General features: G+C 30.9%; 2 protein-coding genes across 2 annotated transcripts; one reads left to right on the top strand and one right to left on the bottom strand.

Moving 5' to 3' along the window:
• The first annotated feature begins 1,348 nt into the window (after nucleotides 1-1,348).
• LOC133689536 (aspartate--tRNA ligase 2, cytoplasmic) lies at nucleotides 1,349-6,730 on the top strand. The gene is made up of 10 exons (XM_062109404.1): nucleotides 1,349-1,955; nucleotides 2,027-2,137; nucleotides 2,252-2,365; nucleotides 3,093-3,383; nucleotides 3,472-3,582; nucleotides 3,741-3,794; nucleotides 4,935-5,014; nucleotides 5,112-5,227; nucleotides 5,405-5,519; nucleotides 6,271-6,730. The coding sequence occupies exons 1-10, from the start codon at nucleotides 1,434-1,436 to the stop codon at nucleotides 6,395-6,397; spliced, it is 1,641 nt and encodes a 546-aa protein (XP_061965388.1). The 5' UTR covers nucleotides 1,349-1,433; the 3' UTR covers nucleotides 6,398-6,730.
• LOC133689537 (beta-amyrin 28-monooxygenase-like) lies at nucleotides 6,537-8,465 on the bottom strand. Its single transcript, XM_062109405.1, has 3 exons — nucleotides 7,469-8,465; nucleotides 7,174-7,361; nucleotides 6,537-7,077 (listed from the first exon to the last, which is right to left on the bottom strand). The coding sequence occupies exons 1-3, from the start codon at nucleotides 8,430-8,432 to the stop codon at nucleotides 6,775-6,777; spliced, it is 1,455 nt and encodes a 484-aa protein (XP_061965389.1). The 5' UTR covers nucleotides 8,433-8,465; the 3' UTR covers nucleotides 6,537-6,774.
• Between the last annotated feature and the right edge of the window lie 10,797 nt (nucleotides 8,466-19,262).

Raw genomic sequence — 19,262 nt, 5'->3', positions numbered from 1 at the left:
TTTATAAAAAATAATTGTATCATGGTAAAAAAACTATCTTATCTTCAATGTCTAATTAAATAGGGAAAATTTTTATTAAACCACTATTCTGAATAATGATTTCTTTCTAAGCTACATTAACTCCTCCTCCTCCTTTATATTTTTATTAATAACCAATACTGTATTTGTACGACTCAAGAGTTAGAATTGCAATAAAATAAACATTTAGCAGGAAAAAAAAACAATAATTACAACTTGCTAAAAACATTAAATTATATTAATTTTTTTTTTAATTTTATCATTCAATTATTAATTAATTTTAAATTGACATTCATAATTTATTTTGATTTACTTCTTATAAAGTTATTAAAATTTTAAACAATCTGTCAATATTTTATTGATACTTGATTTAACGAATATTTTTTTATCATATAATTAAGTAGAAAATAGTTTTAAAAAACAAAAATATTAAACTCGGTGAAATTCATGATTTGGATCGTAGGTTTAACATGTTAAGTTATAAAATTTGAGTTGATCCAATATGTAATTGTTTCAATATTAAAAAAAAAGAAGATATCATTTTGAAATCTTTATAAAGTCTAACAACGATTTTATAAGTCATCCGAGTTGTTTTTGTATCTGCCAAATTGATTGGATCACATCGAGACAACTCTTACATGGTTTAATTTGAAATTTGAGCTAGACAAGAAATCAATTCAAAAGGTTTTCATCCCTTCAATTTCTTCATTCAATTTTGGTTAATTTTAATTGAAATTCATAATTTGTTTCGATTTATTTTTTATAAATTTATCAAAATTTTAAACAAATTCTCAATATTTTGTTGATACTTGATTTCATGAATATATATATATATTTTTATCATATATCTAAGTAAAAATAGTTTTAAAAAACAGAAATATTAAATCCAGTAGAGTGTATTATTCAGGTCGTGGGTTTGACTTGTTAAGCTTTGAAATATGAGTTAATCTAATATATAATTGTTTCAATATTAAAAAAATACTATCTTGAAGATTTTTTAAAGTCTAATCATGTTTTTATCAATTATTAGAATTATTTTTGAGCCCGTAAAATCAATTAAATTATATTAAAATAATTTTTTATGATTTAATTTAAAACTCGGATTAGACAAAAAATTATATCAGAAAGTTTAAAGATTAACTCATTATCCTAAATTTAATAACTTTTTTTTTTCAATAATTTTAATATTAATTATATATTTAATTTTTTTAAATTCAATCAGCAATGTAGCGTGACAAGTAAATTAATAATATATAAATGATATTAAAAAAATAATCATACAAAAACTTTTTAAATATAAAAACGAGTTAAATATTTATATAAATTGTATACCTCTCTGTCTCTCTTCGCATCTCGTTTATTTTCTCCTTCCTAATTCACTCGTTACTCTCGCCCGTAGCATCAACGCAATCACCATGTCATCCGAATCCGAAATCCCCAAACCAGATCAAGAAGGAGAAGATGAATCCTCAAAATCAGCGAGCAAAAAAGCTGCAAAGAAGGAAGCAGCAAAGCAAGAGAAGTTACGTCGCCGTCAGGAAGCCGCTTTGGCCGCCGCCGCCGCCGCGTCCTCACTTTCTATCGAGGAGGACCCACTCGCGGCGAACTATGGTAATATTCCGCTTCAAGATCTGCAATCGAAGGTGGAAGCAGATCTAAAAGCGTGGACACAAGTCGGAGACCTGACTCATGAGTTGAAAGAAAAAGAGGTGTTGATTCGCGGCCGTGCACAAACAACGCGTGCTGTTGGAAAAAATATGGCATTTGTTGTGGTTAGAGAGAAAGGTTTTACTGTGCAGTGTGTGGTTACTGCGCGGCCTGATGTAGTTAGTAAACAGATGGTCAAGTTTGCCGCTGGATTAAGCCGGGAGTCAATTGTTGATATCCATGGCGTTGTTTCTGTCCCCTCTGTTGCTATTAAGGGCACCACACAGCAGGTCTGGTTTTATTTTTTTTTGTTTGGTTTTTTCTTTTTGAATTACTTATGTTTGTTAATTGTTTTTTGCAGGTTGAGATTCAAGTTAGTAAGCTTTATTGTGTTGACAAAGCTATGCCGACACTTCCCATTAATATTGAGGATGCTTCTCGAAGTGAGAAGGAAATTGAAGAGGCTTTGGAGGTATAAATTTTATCTCGTCTCTGTTGTTTCCTGGTTATTTTGTGGTAGCTGTGATTTTTTAGAACTACTTCTTAAATAGTTCAATCCAAACACTAGACTGTTTGACTCGTGCAGGCTGGAGAACAACTTGTTCGTGTCAATCAAGATACACGGCTGAATTATAGAGTTTTGGACTTTCGAACATCTGCTAACCAAGGGATTTTCCGCATTCAATGTCAAGTTTGCAATGTGAGTTCCTTTCTTTTTTCTAACCTTTTTTTTGTGATGGTAAAGATATTTACTTTTGCATCTTCATAATTCGTTCAAGTTTAGGTGTTGTAGGATTAATAAAATTTTCATCATTGAGTGTTGTTCAAATTCTGCGATTGAACGTTTGAGGTTCGTGGAGAATGTTTCATAGCATATGTAAGAAGAAAAAAACTTTACACAGAAATCCTGCCTTCTAGAAATGACAGAGAAATTGTGGCTAGTTATCACAAACAACAAGGGTTTTGTCAAATGCTTGAGTACTTGTTGTCATCCTCAACAGTTAAAAGAAAAAATACTTAATTATTTCTGTCCATTGCTCAGTTGCTCACTACCTTGGTGAATTCAACCTCCTTTTATCGAGTCAAGTTCATTGTTTTACAGGGACCTCTTTCTTCCTGTAATATATTATTTATTGGAATTATAAAAACAGAAAAAAGAGGAACGTTTTATTTCTTTTTTTCTCCTATTTTTGTTCCTCTCCTTTAAATTGTATTATGCTTTTTTTCATTTTCAACAAGCAAAAAAGTATCCTCTATTTTCAGAGGAACAAAGATAACCTTTTACTAATTTAACAGAAATAATATCTTGTCTTTTGTATGCTATGCAGTTTCTAGTTGTCTGTGTGTCAGACTAAACCTCCCCCCCCCCCTGCCTTTCTCTCTCACACATGCATCTCAGTCTTTGAATGTATTAAACCATTGTGCAGATATTCAGGCAGTTCTTATTGTCAGAAGATTTTGTTGAAATCCACACACCAAAACTGATAGCAGGCTCCAGTGAAGGTGGTTCTGCTGTGTTTAAGCTGGACTACAAAGGGCAAGCTGCCTGCTTGGCTCAGTCACCTCAACTCCACAAGCAAATGGCAATTTGTGGTGATTTTGGGCGTGTTTTTGAGATTGGTCCAGTTTTTAGGGCAGAGGATTCTTACACTCATAGGCATTTATGCGAGTTTACCGGTCTTGATGTTGAAATGGAGATTAAGCAACACTATACCGAGGTAGGATTCTGTTTGGTTAGCTAGTCGTGGGCATCTGAATTGAGATGATGATTGATGTTTAGCTGAAAATTTGAGTTTGTTTATGCAGGTGATGGATATTGTTGACCATTTATTTGTCACAATGTTTGACCATTTGAATAAAAAGTGCAGCAAATATCTTGAAGCAGTTGGGAGGCAATATCCATTTGAACCTTTGAAGGTCATTATTTGTAACAAATTTCAGTACCATTATTATTTCTAGTCCAAGACATTGATTGCTAATATATTGGACAAACTTTAAGAAGTGTGATTTATGAGCACTAACTTGTGCATCATTTTGAATCCTCTACCTGATCTCTCCTATTTACTTGCTCACAGTACCTGCCAAAGACTCTGCGCCTAAGATTTGAAGAGGGGGTTCAAATGCTCAAGGTAAGAGAATAGATTTATACATGTCTCTATGCATGCATGAATGCCCTCTTTCACTGTCCTTAAGATTTGAAGATGGGGGTCAAATGCACAACTTGAGAGGATAGAATTTTATTTGTTTGTATGCATGTTCAATATGATGTGATCAAGGACAGTAAATAATTAATAACTAGTTTCCCAATAAGGTAGTAAAGATTAGGTCTGCAAACAGCGTTAGGATGGTGGGAGAATAATTGACTTATTAAGAAGAGGGGAGCATAAGAGGTATGGGCCAACATATGTTATTCGACACTGATCCTGAATGGCCTCTGTTGCACTGCTATTGAACTGAACCCTTACCACCTATTTTGACGTACACACTTTTATGATGTAGGTCATTTCACTTGAGAGTTAGAAGAGGTTTGATTTCTTATACACGAGAAAGGCAATTTTTTGATGCACTGCTATTGAACTGAACCCTTACCACCTATTTTGACGTACACACTTTTATGATGAAGGTCATTTCACTTAAAGAGTTAAAAGTTTGATTGCTTATTCATGAGAAAGGCAATTTGTTGATATGTAAAACTTCATGCAACAACTTTCACTCATAAACTGTTATTAAGTGATCTTATTTCCATATATGTTCTGTTTTTCGAATTTTGACATGCTCTTAGTTTAGAATTTGCCCCCCCTTCTTTATGGAATAAACCATATTCATAGAGAGGATATGTTTTTGGCTATGATGATTGATTTGAACTGAAACTACCTAGGAACTATATGAGGAAGTTTTGTATCTGTTATTTGGCAGAAGATCCCATTAAGGTGCTTTCTCTGTTTTAATTGTCGATTTATGGTGTCATGTATGACAGCCATATACAAATAGGATGGAAAGGGAAGACCGTAAAGGACTTGTCCAGGGCTCTTGTGTAATCTCTCCATGACTTATGTTTGTTGGAGTCCTTGATTTTCTTTTCAAAATGCCAGTTAAGTTGGTTTTGTATGAAGAACAAAATGTGAGGCATTTGGCAACAGTATAAAATAGTTGTTTTTCAATTATAGCGACTAAAACTGCTGCTTATGCTTGCTAAGGCTGACATACAGCTGCTGCCTACCTATGGAAAATTTTACATGCTCAATCGTAAATTCAACTTCCTTTTGCAGGAAGCAGGAGTGGAAATTGATCCTTATGGAGACTTGAATACAGAATCAGAGAGAAAACTTGGCCAGCTTGTTTTGGAGAAGTAATTTCATATTTTCTGTGTTCAATTTATTGACTGGAGAATTTTTTCTATTGTAGCCATAGTAATCAAATGGGCTAATCCTTACTTCTTATGGTAGGTACGGCACTGAGTTTTACATTCTTCACCGGTATCCTTTGGCTGTTAGGCCATTCTACACCATGCCATGCTACGATGATCCAAAATACAGTAACTCATTTGATGTCTTTATTCGAGGTAAACTATTTGATGAGTATTTTTATCTCATTATTATGAATGTTACACTGTTTGCTTTATATCTGGAGTCTTGAATATGTGCATGCTTGGACATGTTTTTAATGTATATGGAATGAAGATATGATACTCTTTTACTATTTGGTTGTGAATTTTATTGACTTGACCCATGTCTGTTAGGTGAGGAGATAATTTCCGGAGCACAGCGTGTCAATGTACCAGAATTATTGGTGGAACGTGCACAGGCATGTGGGATTGATGTCAGCACAATATCAACATACATTGATTCTTTCAGGTATTTTTTTGTATTTCCTTGATTTTCTTTGATAAAGAAATGCAAAAATTGAAAATGAAGGTGCAATTCTTCTTGTGTTGTTCCGTGTTCATGGTGAAATTAGTTTATGTACTCTTGTTGTTCTCTTTTGAAACTTGATGCATTGTATCTGGCAAGGTTTCTTCACCCATTTTGCATCTATATGGCACTAAAAGGATCTCCCTGTCTGAAGGCAGTTGCTTGGATGTTGTGACAGTGATGGTAGTATCTAATTATTTGAGTTGAGTCTATTAAATGTGAAGTCGTCAGTATTTATGTACCGGAAGTTGTTCACATAGTCTTGTCAACAAGGAGCAAGAAAATATATATTACAGAATGTTTGATATATTGAATTCCATTCGCTATCTATAAAAGTAAAAAATGAACCAAAAAGGAGTATCAGAAAAATGCTGAGAATGATCTGTAGTTAGTTGAGTTGATAATTCTTTTGAGCTGTTTTCTTTCTATGGTGAATCATCTTTAATATATTTTCATGTGTTACTTCAATTAATGGGGATAAAAGTAATCGTTTTATTTGTTATTTATTAAAGAATGGAGAAAAAGGCAGATTTCTGGTTTGGAGTTTATTGGGGCCATTCATTTCTCTCTTTGCTGATTTTATTGTGGAGTCTGATTGTCTTGGTTGTTTTCTTCGTATTAGCCTTCATAAATGAAAGGGAGTGGAACTTTTTCCTTGCCTGTTGATGGATTCCCATGGTTGCTCTTTTTACAGATATGGTGCCCCTCCTCATGGTGGGTTTGGAGCAGGGTTGGAGCGTGTGGTGATGCTATTCTGTGGTCTGAACAACATTCGTAAAACATCACTTTTCCCTCGTGACCCGCTGAGGATCGCTCCATGATAGTGTGTTTTGATAGCAGCCGGAGATCAATGATTTACGGTGATATCTTTCAAGAAAATCTATGTTTAGAAGTGTGAAATTCCTCGAGAGAGGAGGATTCTTTTTTGGTGCACACTGGTCAACGACTTTTGTGGAGGACTTGATATTCTTCACGTTCTTATTTAGGTCATACTTTTGTTATCTAGTATTTCAGTGGAGTACTTAGCTGCAAAATCCTGTTTAAGCCCTTTCGTGGCCTGATGACACTCCCGGTTTGAACAAGTAGCATTTGAATTGAAATGGAATCAATGATAAACTAATCGATGTTCTAAACATCGATTCCTTTAGACACAAGTTGAATGGAGACAAAATGGAAGTTAACTTGATGTTTGGTTGATTTAGGCAGCCTCGTGAGGGTGGAGGCGGATCGGAAGGCCTTTTGAAGGTATTGGCATTGGATCTACAATTATCATCTCTTTAGGAAGCAGCTTCTCCCATCTGAACTTTTTCACCAAGTTGTGCAAGAAAACGAGTATTTCCAGTCTAGCATATTCTTTGCCTGGACACATCCTAGGACCTCCTCCAAATGGAACAAAGGTGTATGGGGCCGGTCCATCGCCTTCGAATCTTGATGGGTCAAAATTCTCTGGCTCAGGGAAACATTCAGGATTTTTGTGTGTAGTGTTTGCGCTCCAATACAGCTGCCAATTGGTCTCAACATTAGAAGACATATTTTGCCAGTTGCTAATTGCTAAAACAAATTAATATGGATTAATCTTGATGGATAATTAACTGACCTTCCATCCCTTCGGAATTGTAAAACCTGCATAGTTGAACTCGGTCATGGCCTCTCGGAAAGCTCCTTGGAGTGGGGGAGCAACTCTCATCACTTCACAGGCAACGTTCCATGAATATCTCATCCTTTGTATGTCCTCCCAATTCAACAGCTCTCCAGGTGTTTTCGTTTTTGCAATCTCTCTTTGTTCTGTCATCCAACAATGTTTAATAACACACACACACACACACACACACACATATATATATAAGTATTTGCAAGTACATATATACATGCATACTGGAGTTTTATTTTACCTTCCAAGAGCTTGTTGTAGACATGAGGCAACTCTGCAAGATACTTGACAATAAAAGTTATAGCAGCACTGGCTGTGTCGTGACCTCCAACAAGCAAACCAAGTATCTTATCGGCAATATCGATCTCCTTCATGCATTGCCCATTATCGTCAGCTGTGGTTAGCATATGGGACAGTATATCTTGTGTGGGGGATGCCTTGTTCTCCGCTAGATCAATCTTCCTCTGCTTTATGATCTTTAGAAGCTCCTTGTGCACCACTTTTGATGCTTTGACCCCGCGATTAAAGGGTGTCCAGGGCAAATCAATGGGTATAGATATAATCCCAGCGGCTAAATCATTGAAGGGTTTGGCGAACTTTTGGACTTCCTCAGGATCTTCCATGCTTAGAAATAATCGGCAAGCTAACCAAAAAGTGTACGTCTTAGCCAGAGGGAAAACACTGACTTCCTGTTTGCCTTCCCAATCAGATGCCAAGTGCCTTTGTGCAATCACATCCATCACACTAATATATCTTTGAAGTGATTCTGGCTTGAAAAAAAGCGGGAAAAGCTTTCTCATTTTCTTGGATTCTTCTTGTGAAGAAGTTTGTAGAGAGGAAGGGAAGATTTTGTTGACAGAATCAGGCCACCAAGCAGTGACAAGCTTATTCTCATTAGAGAACAAGAACTTGTTCCCTGCTGCACCACAGAATACTGCAGTTGGTTCACAAAACAACGAGGTTTTGAAGACTTTGGATGAGAACTTTGCCATTCTGTCTAATATGAACTTCTCCGGCTGACCCTTTTGCCCCGTGGTCAGGAACTCCAGACTTTCACCGATTAATGGCAAACCGGTATTACCAGGCGGGAGGTTGTTGAGGGAGGAGAGAGAATATTTGTGTTTGTTTATGAGGTATGATAGTGAAACTGCAGAGATGATGAAGAGGATTCCATAGGGAAGCAGGGAGATGAAGGGAAGTTCCATCGATCCTTTCTTGTTTCCGGACAAATAATAAAACCTCTCGATTTGGTAGGTGAATACCAAAGTGCTGTTTTGTAGGATTTATATATAGGATTTATGGTAAGTGGCATGATGGAATGGGAAGTTTGCAGATACGTACAGTCAAGAAAAGGTATCATGGTCATGTTAGACAGGATGGCGGGGAACGTTGTTTTAATCCGTTAATTAATGATATAAACCTTAGCAGAATTTTTGATGAGTGGGACATAGAATTAACGTTTGCCTCCTTGATTCTCTGTTAAAGACCTGAGCAAGAGTATTTCCGTAATATAGTATAGGAATAAAGGGTATTAACCCGGATTATAATTTTTTTTCAAAAAAAAATCGGATATACAAGTTGCTTCATTGTAGTTTTTTACATAAAATAATTTAAAATGTAAATTAAAAAGTCTATGTAAACAAAATCAAGATATTCTACAACATAAAATAAGACATGCATCTTATTGTATTTACTAAACTTATTTATTTAGATAAATAAAAGATAAATCTAACATTTAAAAAATTCATAACTTAAAAGATAAATACAAATGAAACTGCTCGTATAAACCCATGTCATTAAAAATATCACGCAAGACCGGACATATCAGCAATATAATTTAAAACGAACATTTTTTATTTTAAAAAATAAACTTCATTTATACAAAAAAAATTATAGATGAATTAGAATAATACCTTGAAAAATAAAATAGAAACAAAACAACTAAAAAAACATATTAAAAAAATACATGCGAAAATCATGATCTAAGTCATGAGACTAAGATAAATCCATAATAAAAATTTGAAGATAATCTCAAAATCAAAATTACAAAAAAAAAAACTTAATGCAAAACAATAAGATCGTACGAAGCTGAAATCCTAACAAACTACATGTCGAAAGATGAAACGGAGAAGAAAATTAATTACATAAAGGATCCAAAAAAATGAGGGTGAGAAAAATACTTTAATTAGAGGGATATAAATTTTGAATTAAAAAATAGCTTTAATAAAAGAAAAAAGAATGAGAGTTAAATTAAAAAAAATAAAACAATATAAAATTTGATCGAATGATGAAATTAAAAGAAAAAAACTTCAACATAAGTGTCGAGGACAAAATCAAAAATTTTAAAAAATAAGGACTAATGAAAAAATCAAACAGAAATTGCAATTAAAGAACTAAATTAAAAAGAATTAAAACTTCTATAAATGAAATAGAAACGAAATAAAAAATTAATAGAATGAGAATTGGAATTGAAAAGTAAGAAATAAAGAGGACAATGGTATACATTACATGTCAGGAGAGAGGGAAAAAAATCAAATAACCACCGTAAACTGCCATGTGCCACTCTAAATGGAAAAGGATACAACTGTGCATTTAAGGAAGCGGTAGAGGATAATGGTGTACATTACATGCCAGGAGAGAGGGGAAAAAAAATCAAACAATCACCGACGATAATCCAACCATTGTAAGCTACCATGTGCCACTCTAAATGGAAGAGGATACCACTACGCATTTAAGGAGGCAGTGGATGACCAGTTATGTCCATCGAGTGGCTTCACACACGCCGCCTGAAAGACGCGTATGCCAGTCACGTGTTAGGACATGCTAAACACGTTCCAATAACTTTAAGCATTAAATTTTTTAAAAAAATATTAAAAATACAAAAATACCCCCATGACCCAGAAAATTACATAAAATATTCATATGAAAATACAAAAATTACCCCAAAATGCTAAGCTTATATTTTATCTCTTCCAAGATTAAAGATGTATTTGCATTATATAGTAAAATTTGAAAATCAAAAAGCATTCTTATCCAGCAATACAATAATTTTTTGACTATGAGAGAAAATTTGTATTTTTACTGTTAAGAAACTTATGCAAAGTTAAGAAAATTCTTGATCAATAGTTTTATATTTTATTAATTTTAGAGGCAAATATTTTTACTATATATATATATATAAAAACATCATGGCCCTCACCCAAAAGGCTTGATAATTTTACTATATCTCAAAACATATTTCACTATAGATTAAGACACGATTATAAATGTTGAGATAAGTTCTCTAAAGAAAAAATGAAGAAAATGTTGGTAAGATTAGGAAGTTGTGGCAAGAGTTGGATCTCTGCCATAAATCCATTGACCCATGAATCAAATTTTATTGAACAAAACAAATTAAGGGATCGAGCTTGTTTAATGGTCATTATATATATAATTAAAAGAAGAGGAAGATGTACTCTGCATTATAACTTTGGCCAAATCAGGTTGAAACGCAAGTATCGACCTAGGCATTGGCGGCTAAAAGCTAACGAAAACGTAAAACTACTATCGTGGCTGTACAGTGCATTACATTGTGTATTTCAACAATATTTCTCTTTTTTAGTCGGTGATCAAATATTTTTGTTTTTAATTTCATTTAACCACGATTCATTTTATAGAAATTAGATTTGGTGATTTTTTTTTCTTTCTATTTTGTTATCATTGTTTTTTTTTTGTTCACGGTTTATGGAGTGCTTTTTTTAAATTTTTTTGCCCAAAAAATTTAGCAAATCTAATTTTTTATCCCTTTTTTTCTTTTTATTTTTTTAGTTTGGATTTTTTTTTTGATTTAAAAATTTATTTTACTTATTTTTTAATATTTGAGTTTGATATAAAAAAAAAGAGAAACTCATTTAAAAACAATGAAAAGGAGAGAAAGTTGTTGATTAGCCATGTTCTAGCAACAAAAAATATATTTATACTGTCAACATGTTTCATTTGACAAGAGAAGCTCCATGAAGATACTATTTACCCTTTATATTGATGGACAAACTAGATCGGGGTTGAGAAAGATTTTGTTTTTCTTCTAGTTTGATTTTGTGCTTTTAAAAGTTTTTTAGATTTTTTTGAGTTGATAGATTGATTTATTTAGGTTATAAAGGTGTTTTTAGATGAAAATAGATTAAAAATAATTTTTTTAAATCCTGAAAACCCAAGTTTATTTTTCCAACCACCTCTTTGGTGGTTAAAAACTGAGAAAGCAGATAATGTGGATGCTCCTAGAACCAATAAATAAATAAAAAGTTTAGATCTAAGAGTCTGACTTTTTATATAGATCAAATGTGTTAGTCCACCCAAACCCATGCACCAATCCTTTAATTTTTGTTATTTTTTTTATATTGAAATCTTAATTTAAAAATAGATTGATTAAGAAATTTATTAGAGATTTTTTTTTATTGAATACCATTCAATTGTAACACGTTTTTTTTAAACTAGGATCATAGCTTTATATATATATTTTGTACAATCTTTCATGATGGTTTTTTTTTAATATTCAATCGGTTTTTTTAGCATGCTTATTTGTTTTATTTTATTGTTAAATGAAGAATTATTTTTTAAAAAAAGTTATTTGACTTAATAGTCATGTATTTGACATGTTAATCTAAATTGATCCAAGTTATCATCATCTCAATATTTTAAAAACACTGTTAAAATGCCATCATTTTAATTTTTTAAAGTCAAATCAGGTTTTTGATGGGTTGATTAATTGATATTTTGACTTGTTTAGTCAATCGAGTCATATGAAATCAACTTTAACATGGTTTTACTAAAAACCTAGGTCAAGAAAGGGCCCAATTCAATGGGTCTTGAATTTTAATTGAAATTTATTAAAATCTTATCTTTTTTGCGATAAAAATTAATTTTTAATCAGTTCATAACAGAATGAAGGTAAGTTAACTGTAAATTGCAATAATAGTTCTCCTTTTGTCTTTTCCTTTAATTTCTTCTACTACAATCATCTAACTTTGTTTAAATAGGATGAAAAAAGGTTTTTTGGGTTAAAAAATCCCAACCAATTTCCCAACTATCTCTTCGCAAAGATCAAATATCTTAACTTGCATTTGTTTCTCATCTTCATGACTTAATTTTTAATTCCTATTAGTAGCTCTTTTTAATATTTATGATCACATATGATCCTCGATCTATTTTATTAATTATATACAACAAATTTAGCCTTTGTAAATAATTTTTTTTCTTGCTAGCAAATACATCAGCAATGCCAACATATTTTTTTATACTAAAAAAAAAATACTGGTACAACTTGCAAGAGAGCATGAGCTACTAACTAGTAAAAATTACAAGAGGTAACTCTACTATATATGAATTTGATTAAATTAACCTCTATATATTATTAATGGAACCTACCACTTTTGAAGCACCATGCTAAATCGAACTCTGGTTGGAGACGAATAAGAGCATTTCTTGACAGAGGCAGGTTTTTTTTTTTTTTTTTTTTTTTTTTTTGACTTCATGAAAAAATAAAATCATCGTTGCATTTTGTCGTTTCATCCGAAAAGCGATTGATTGCCTTTTGGTTCATTATACCACTAGTTGACGTTTTTTTAACTCATGACTAATCGGTTGATTATATTTTTGTCATTCTCAAATAAAATTAATGGTCTCTGTTTTGGTATTTCTATGTGTCCCCTTAGATATTAAAGAATTGACCTTCAATGAAACAATTGAATTAACCTTCAAGTCAAAATTGGCTGAGAGAGGTATTTTTGTTTTTATATTTTTTAAAAATAAAGTAAAATAATAGATTTACCCTTGGGGAAAAAAAATTTAAGTCATGCATATATGAGCCTTTCAATCTTTTTACTTTGATTTTTTTGAAATTACCAAGTTCACAAAGTGCTTTTTATCTTTTAACAAGAATAAAATATTAATTAAATTGAAAAAGTTATTGGAATGTATAACGCACTTTTTAATATGTGAGAAGCGTCTCTTCATTTTCAACGACACATGCGATGTCTTCTGGTGGCATAAAATACCTTTATGTCACGTCTTTTCTATTTTGGTGCGGCACTTATTAGTGGCAGTGAGATAGTTTGTCACTAGTTAGATTTTTTTCTCTCTTCTTCTCTAAAAATTACAAATTGATTCATTTTGTTGTTGATATTTTAGCGTCGGTCTTTATTCTGTTGACTTCTAATTTTTGCTCTTGACTCTTTTGTAAAAGTTTTATTTATTTTCAATTTAATCATTCAATCTCAATTTGTTATATATTATTTTCTCCAATGTGGGCCTTATTGTTTTGATTTTTAGTTTTTTCTCTTGATCATTTTGTAAAAGTTTTATTGGTTTTCAATTCCATCCTTCAATTAAAATTTATAGTGTATTATTTTTTTCCAATTTGATCCTCATTTTTTTGATTTTTTTGTTTGTTTTTAAAGTTATTTTTCTTTTCAGTTTAACCCTCTAATAAAAAAATTATAATTTCCCTCTAATTTATTTTTTTATTTTGATTTTCATCATAATTCTTTTTTAACTAATACTTTTTTATCGATTTCATCATTCAACGTTTAATTTGTTAGGAATTGAGCTTTATAATTTGTTCATATATGCTAATAGCTAGTTAAAAAAAATATTAAATGCGGGTGGTGCATTTTTTTTTTAAAGATTTGGAGACCCTCTATCCTCTTTTTTTTCCCCATCTAATAATTGTTAGAGTCATTTCTATACGGTTTATGCTCATTAAAAGTCATAGGTGACTAGAAATCCTTTACCTTCTCAAGTCAATCACTCTTTTGGTTTCGGAATTTTGTTTTTTTAAATTAATATTACTCTTTCTTGCACGCGCACACAAAACTTTCTTTCTTGTGTCTTCCTCGTAAAAAGCTACACAAAGGGCTGATAGCAGTTAAAGGCAGGAGTAAATAGCAGGCTACTAGGGTCGTTCCTTCTTTGATAAATACCGTCTCTTTCTCTTCTAACTTTCCTGAGCGCCTAGGATCCCATAGGATATTGTAACAAGATCAGAAAGACTCGTTAGGATAGCAAGGGATATTCTAACAATGGTTATTTTTAAGCGATGAAGTCACACAAAAAAAACTCCAGTCCGTCCCTGAGCTCTTTTTTTTTTTTTTTATTATTATTTTTCAAAAGTTCATTCGCTCTATTTTTTTATATATAAAAAATAAAAAATAACATGTTGTCAACTTCCTATAGATTTCAACAACCATGAGTCATAGGAGAATTAGGGGTTCAATTGTTTTCAATTTAAAATATATTTTTTACCCAAAATACTAAAAACACTTTGATAAACATATTCATGACCATAGAAAAACAACTTAAAAACCCAAAATCAACATGAAACCAAAATGATTCTCGTGATTAGATCTATCTCCTCGGGAAAAGAGAAGGAAAAAAAGAAGATAAAACTCTTTTTATGAAATAAAATTCATTAACATTAAAATCAACTATTTTTGTTGTCAAAAATATTGCCAGCAACAAATTTTTCTCTATACATTGAAATTCAGCCAGCTTCTCTCTTCTCTCATAAAAAAAAAAGACTAAAAATGAGAGAAATGAAGTGTGCTACTAAAATTGAATTTTAAAAAACTAAAAGGATCGGTTACCTAACAGATAAAAAAGATGGATGATTAAATTAAACTTTTCAAATGAAATTTTAAGACATCATCTATTTTGCTAATCTTTTACATTTTAGTTCTTTGTCTTTCAATGAAACCTTTCCTTAAAAAAAATACAATTGGGTGCTAACTTGAGCTTAAAAGGGCTCAATTGTGCAAAAAAAAAGTTTGAGGACCAAATAATAAATTTTAAAAAAGTTTTACTATTTCAATCTATAATAATTTATGAGAGAATAAATTGTAAAAATACTATAGTATAGTATTTTGGCCACATGACTTAGTGTCTGTTAATGCTCCACCTTCCTCTTGGATATACAGTATTTGGTTTAACAAGAGCCCAAGTGAAGATTAAGAAAGATGTGTGTGCTTTCAAGATTACTATTAAATGTTGATACAGGGGTGGAGTTCTCCATTCGTTGTCCTTTTTATTTTTATTTTTTAGAAAAAGATTCTCTTTTGAAAATTTACATTTGCAAGTATGGATTAACATGTGTGTGTACATAAGTTAAATAATATTATTAGATTAATTGAGTGATTGAACTGAATGAAAAGGCTAGAATGTCCTATTTTTCTTAGTACAAAACTAGATAAGTGGCTCGCGTTTTGCCGCAAGCTATATCAATTTTTTTTGTGACATAAAAATAAAATGTTTAGTTGTTGCTAGCATGTTTTAAGAAAGGAAAACAAATACATGATTTGAGTTATAGACTTTACTAAGTCTAGTAAGATGATTTCATTTAATTATATAATATAAAATACAACGACGATAAATGGACCGAAGTTTAAAAGAAAAGGTGATAATGATGATTAGAAGAAAAAGAACACTTGTCAAAAAGAGAAAAGTTAAAAAGTTGAATTCTAAGATAACCAAATGCTAAAGGATAAAATTAAAAAAAAATAAAAAAAATAAAGCACCTCAAGTCAATCCGAGATAGCTTAAAAAACTCACAACCTAAGTGAGGTTGGACAAATCTTATAGAAAGTAAATTGAAAAATATAATAATGATCAATCCCCAACCATTCAAATGTAGAAAAATAAAATCGAGAAAAAAACCAGTCAGCAAAAAGAAGCCCAAAAAAATAAAACACCTACAAATCTAGGTAAAACCATCAAACCCTGCGAGTCAGATTATGCAAACGAGATAACCTAATAGAAGGCAAAGTGAGAAAAATGACAAATCTTAATTTTATAAAGAACCCAATTTTGAAGGATGACACCGTAAAAAGAAATATTAAGAAAAAGCAACCCTAAAAAAATAGTCAGGTCAACTAGCCAAACCTGTTGCTTAGGTCATGAGATTAAGATAACCCGAGTGAAAGAAAACTGAAGAAAATCATGAAACTCATTTTTCAAAACAAACAAAGTCAAAAGATGAAATAAACAAATAAGTGAAAAAAATAATGTCAACCTATGTTAACTTTTCAAACCCGTGACTCGAGTCACTAAACTGAAATCATCACATCTGGAAAAACCATGAAGTTCGATTCCTAACAAATCTAATGTGAAATGATGAAATAAAAAAAATAATTATACAAAAAGATCCAAAACAAAAGATAGCAATTAATAAATGAAGACCAGCTTTGAAATAAAAAATAAATGAGAGGACAACTTAGAATTTTGAATTGAAGGGAGAAATTAAAAAGAAAAGTAAAATTCATAAAAGGATCCAAAACAAAAATCAAAATAATAAGAATGAGGATTGTATTTGAAAAATAATAAATCATAATTATAGATTTAAGTATGAAATAAAAAACAAATCGAAACTTGATAAAATGACCAATAACAAAAATTAGAAATAAAAAAATAAGGATTAAAGTTAAAATATCACTAAATGACAGAATAACTCTGAAAATTTGAATGATCACTATGAATTGTAAGGGGAGAAGAGATAAAAAAGAAAAAAAAGTCATTAGCGACACGTCGTCGCATAAACAACGACATACACTTCCCCATGTAGAAGGAGACGTCTAAACTCTTCCAACATCATCACGAAAGTTGTTGTTCGGGTGTTGGCAAACGCCACATGCGAATTTAGAAGACCATAAACACCAACCAACTTTGATTTTTAAGTTATATTTTATATTTACTAAAATACCAAGTTACTCCTTTGTGAACTTGATTATAATTAAAAAATCAGGATGAAAATACAAAAAAACTCCTAAACGCTTCTTAAATAAGTTTTTGCTTTTAATGATAATTTAGTTATTTCTTTAAAAAAAAAATAAAAAAATCAAGTTATCCCCAATCAATCTAATCTAATAATAACTAATGATTCTTGTGAAAAGACTGGCAAATTTTTTTTAGAAGAATAATATAATCATTGTACTATTCTAAATAAACAGTAAATCCTCTCCCAGTAAATAATGCTTCCTCCTCCTCGAGTTTTTGTTAATTTGGTTGGCACTAGAATTCGATAAAAGGGTTTGAATGACAAAAGGTTGGTACTATAAGAGCGAAGAGTGATTTTCACCCACAATAACTAAATAAATGGCTACTTTAAAAACAACAACTCGTCATTGATTTGTCCTATTTTATTTTGTTATATATATTTTTTTATCTATTTCCTTCAAAATAAAAATTAAAACCACATTAGTCATTTTTTTAAAATTATTTATTTGAAAATATGAATAACTTAGGTTGTGTTAGCATTCATAAAATGAAGTTTCAAGAGCGTATTAAATATCATAATCATATGTAATATTATACTTGATAACAATAAAGTACTTAATGAGTATTAATTTTAACAATATAGTGTGCATAACTTTAAAAATTATACCCGCTATCAATAATAGTTAATTTTAAAATAATAATAAAAAAAATACTTTTAACATGTTTACAAGGAGATGTTAACTTTAATAATTTTGTAAGATTTTTTTTCCTCGAGTTGAAAGTAGTTTTGTGTGTATTAATTCAACGACAAGGAGTATATTCGATCATCTTGCATATCGATAAAGATTTTTTTTTTTAATTTTGAGAGGTATAATTTAACTGGTCAAGTTCTGAGTTTATTTCATGAAGGTTACCAATTTGAGTCCCATAAATAGATTATATATATATATATATATATATATATATATATTTTAAAATAAATAACAATTTTTGGTATTTTGAGATTAAAGTTTTCATATGTGCTACCAAAATTCAATCTATTTTCAAAATAATTTTAGAAACTTTGAGTTTAAGAAGCTTTTTAAAAATTTTCTTAAACATTAAATATTAAAAAAATAAAAAATTGAAATGATCCCAAATTTTGTTTTTTATTTTTTTTTGGTATTTTGAGCTTAAATTTTTCATATCTGCTAGCAAAACTCAATTTATTTTCAAAAATAATTTTAGGAATTTTGAGTTTATGAAGCCTGTTTAGATTTTTCTTAAACATTAAATATTAACAAAAAAAAAAAGAAGAAAATAACTTGAAACGATCCCAAGTTTTGCCCGGGAGTCTAAAAAATCATATAAATTATTTGCTTATTCATTGTATGATTCTCAAAATGTTTATTTGGTCGAACACATAACACCAAACCAAGTTTAAAATAGGTTAATCTTGGAAACCACACTAAGAGTATCTATGTGAATTCATATGAACTATTCAGAGCTTCAATTTTTTTTGACGTAATTTTAGCTTATTTTATATTTGTTTCACAACTTTCTGATTTTTTATTATTCAAAAAAATAAAAAATATATTTTGATTTTAAAAATCTTTGACATTATTTATGAAATTGGATAGAAGTTTCATTAGCATGTGTAAAATTTCAGTTGAAAATATCAAATTATGTTTTTTTTTTAGAATGATTTTTGACCAATAGTGAAAGTTTGACTCATCGATCTAACAGTTAAATAAATCAAGTAGAGGGAGGATATTTGTCAAGAACATAATGGTTTAAGGACAAAACTGGGCTAAATCAATAGTTAAGGGGCGAAAACTGATATTAAATTAAAAAAATAAGTTCCATAAAAAAAGGTAAAAAATAAAAGAGATCGTATAAATCTGTACAACTAACAGATAATTATAATAAATCAAAAGTAAATCCATTTGGTTTTAAAAAGAGAAAAAACCCTAAATCAGTTAAAACGTATCTTTACTTGGAAAAACGTCACTTAAACCTCGATCATATATTTCCAAATCCAACGGTCAAGAAACACCCGCGAACGGGTGGCCTTTCACACCCACTATCCCAGACCAATTCGAGATTTAACGCACTAGCTAGAGTGCCGTTTGAGGTTCAAACTTTGAGCTTACAAAGGTTAAAACCGTTAAGCACCGTTAGCAAATAGGGTTTTCAAAACCTTAAAAAAGGAAGAAAAAAAAATGCTAGAAAGGAAAGCAGTCTATAACGGCAACTAACGGAGACGGTCGGCGCAAAATATATTCGTTATATACAAATTTACGGTCTGGTCGTAT

Source organism: Populus nigra, chromosome 3, assembly GCF_951802175.1.
Source record: "Populus nigra chromosome 3, ddPopNigr1.1, whole genome shotgun sequence".
Lineage (NCBI taxonomy): Eukaryota > Viridiplantae > Streptophyta > Magnoliopsida > Malpighiales > Salicaceae > Populus > Populus nigra.
This window is presented reverse-complemented; position numbering and strand designations above follow the sequence as displayed.

Bases quoted from the DNA above. Each gene is read 5' to 3' on its own strand.
- LOC133689536 (XM_062109404.1), top strand. From the start codon at position 1,434: ATGTCATCCGAATCCGAAATCCCCAAACCAGATCAAGAAGGAGAAGAT. The intron at 3,583-3,740 runs GTCATTATTTGT...ACTTGCTCACAG, and splicing joins ATCCATTTGAACCTTTGAAG to TACCTGCCAAAGACTCTGCG. The intron at 3,795-4,934 runs GTAAGAGAATAG...TTCCTTTTGCAG, and splicing joins AGGGGGTTCAAATGCTCAAG to GAAGCAGGAGTGGAAATTGA.
- LOC133689537 (XM_062109405.1), bottom strand. From the start codon at position 8,432: ATGGAACTTCCCTTCATCTCCCTGCTTCCCTATGGAATCCTCTTCATC. The intron at 7,362-7,468 runs GTAAAATAAAAC...GTTGGATGACAG, and splicing joins CTACAACAAGCTCTTGGAAG to AACAAAGAGAGATTGCAAAA. The intron at 7,078-7,173 runs GTCAGTTAATTA...ACCAATTGGCAG, and splicing joins CAATTCCGAAGGGATGGAAG to CTGTATTGGAGCGCAAACAC.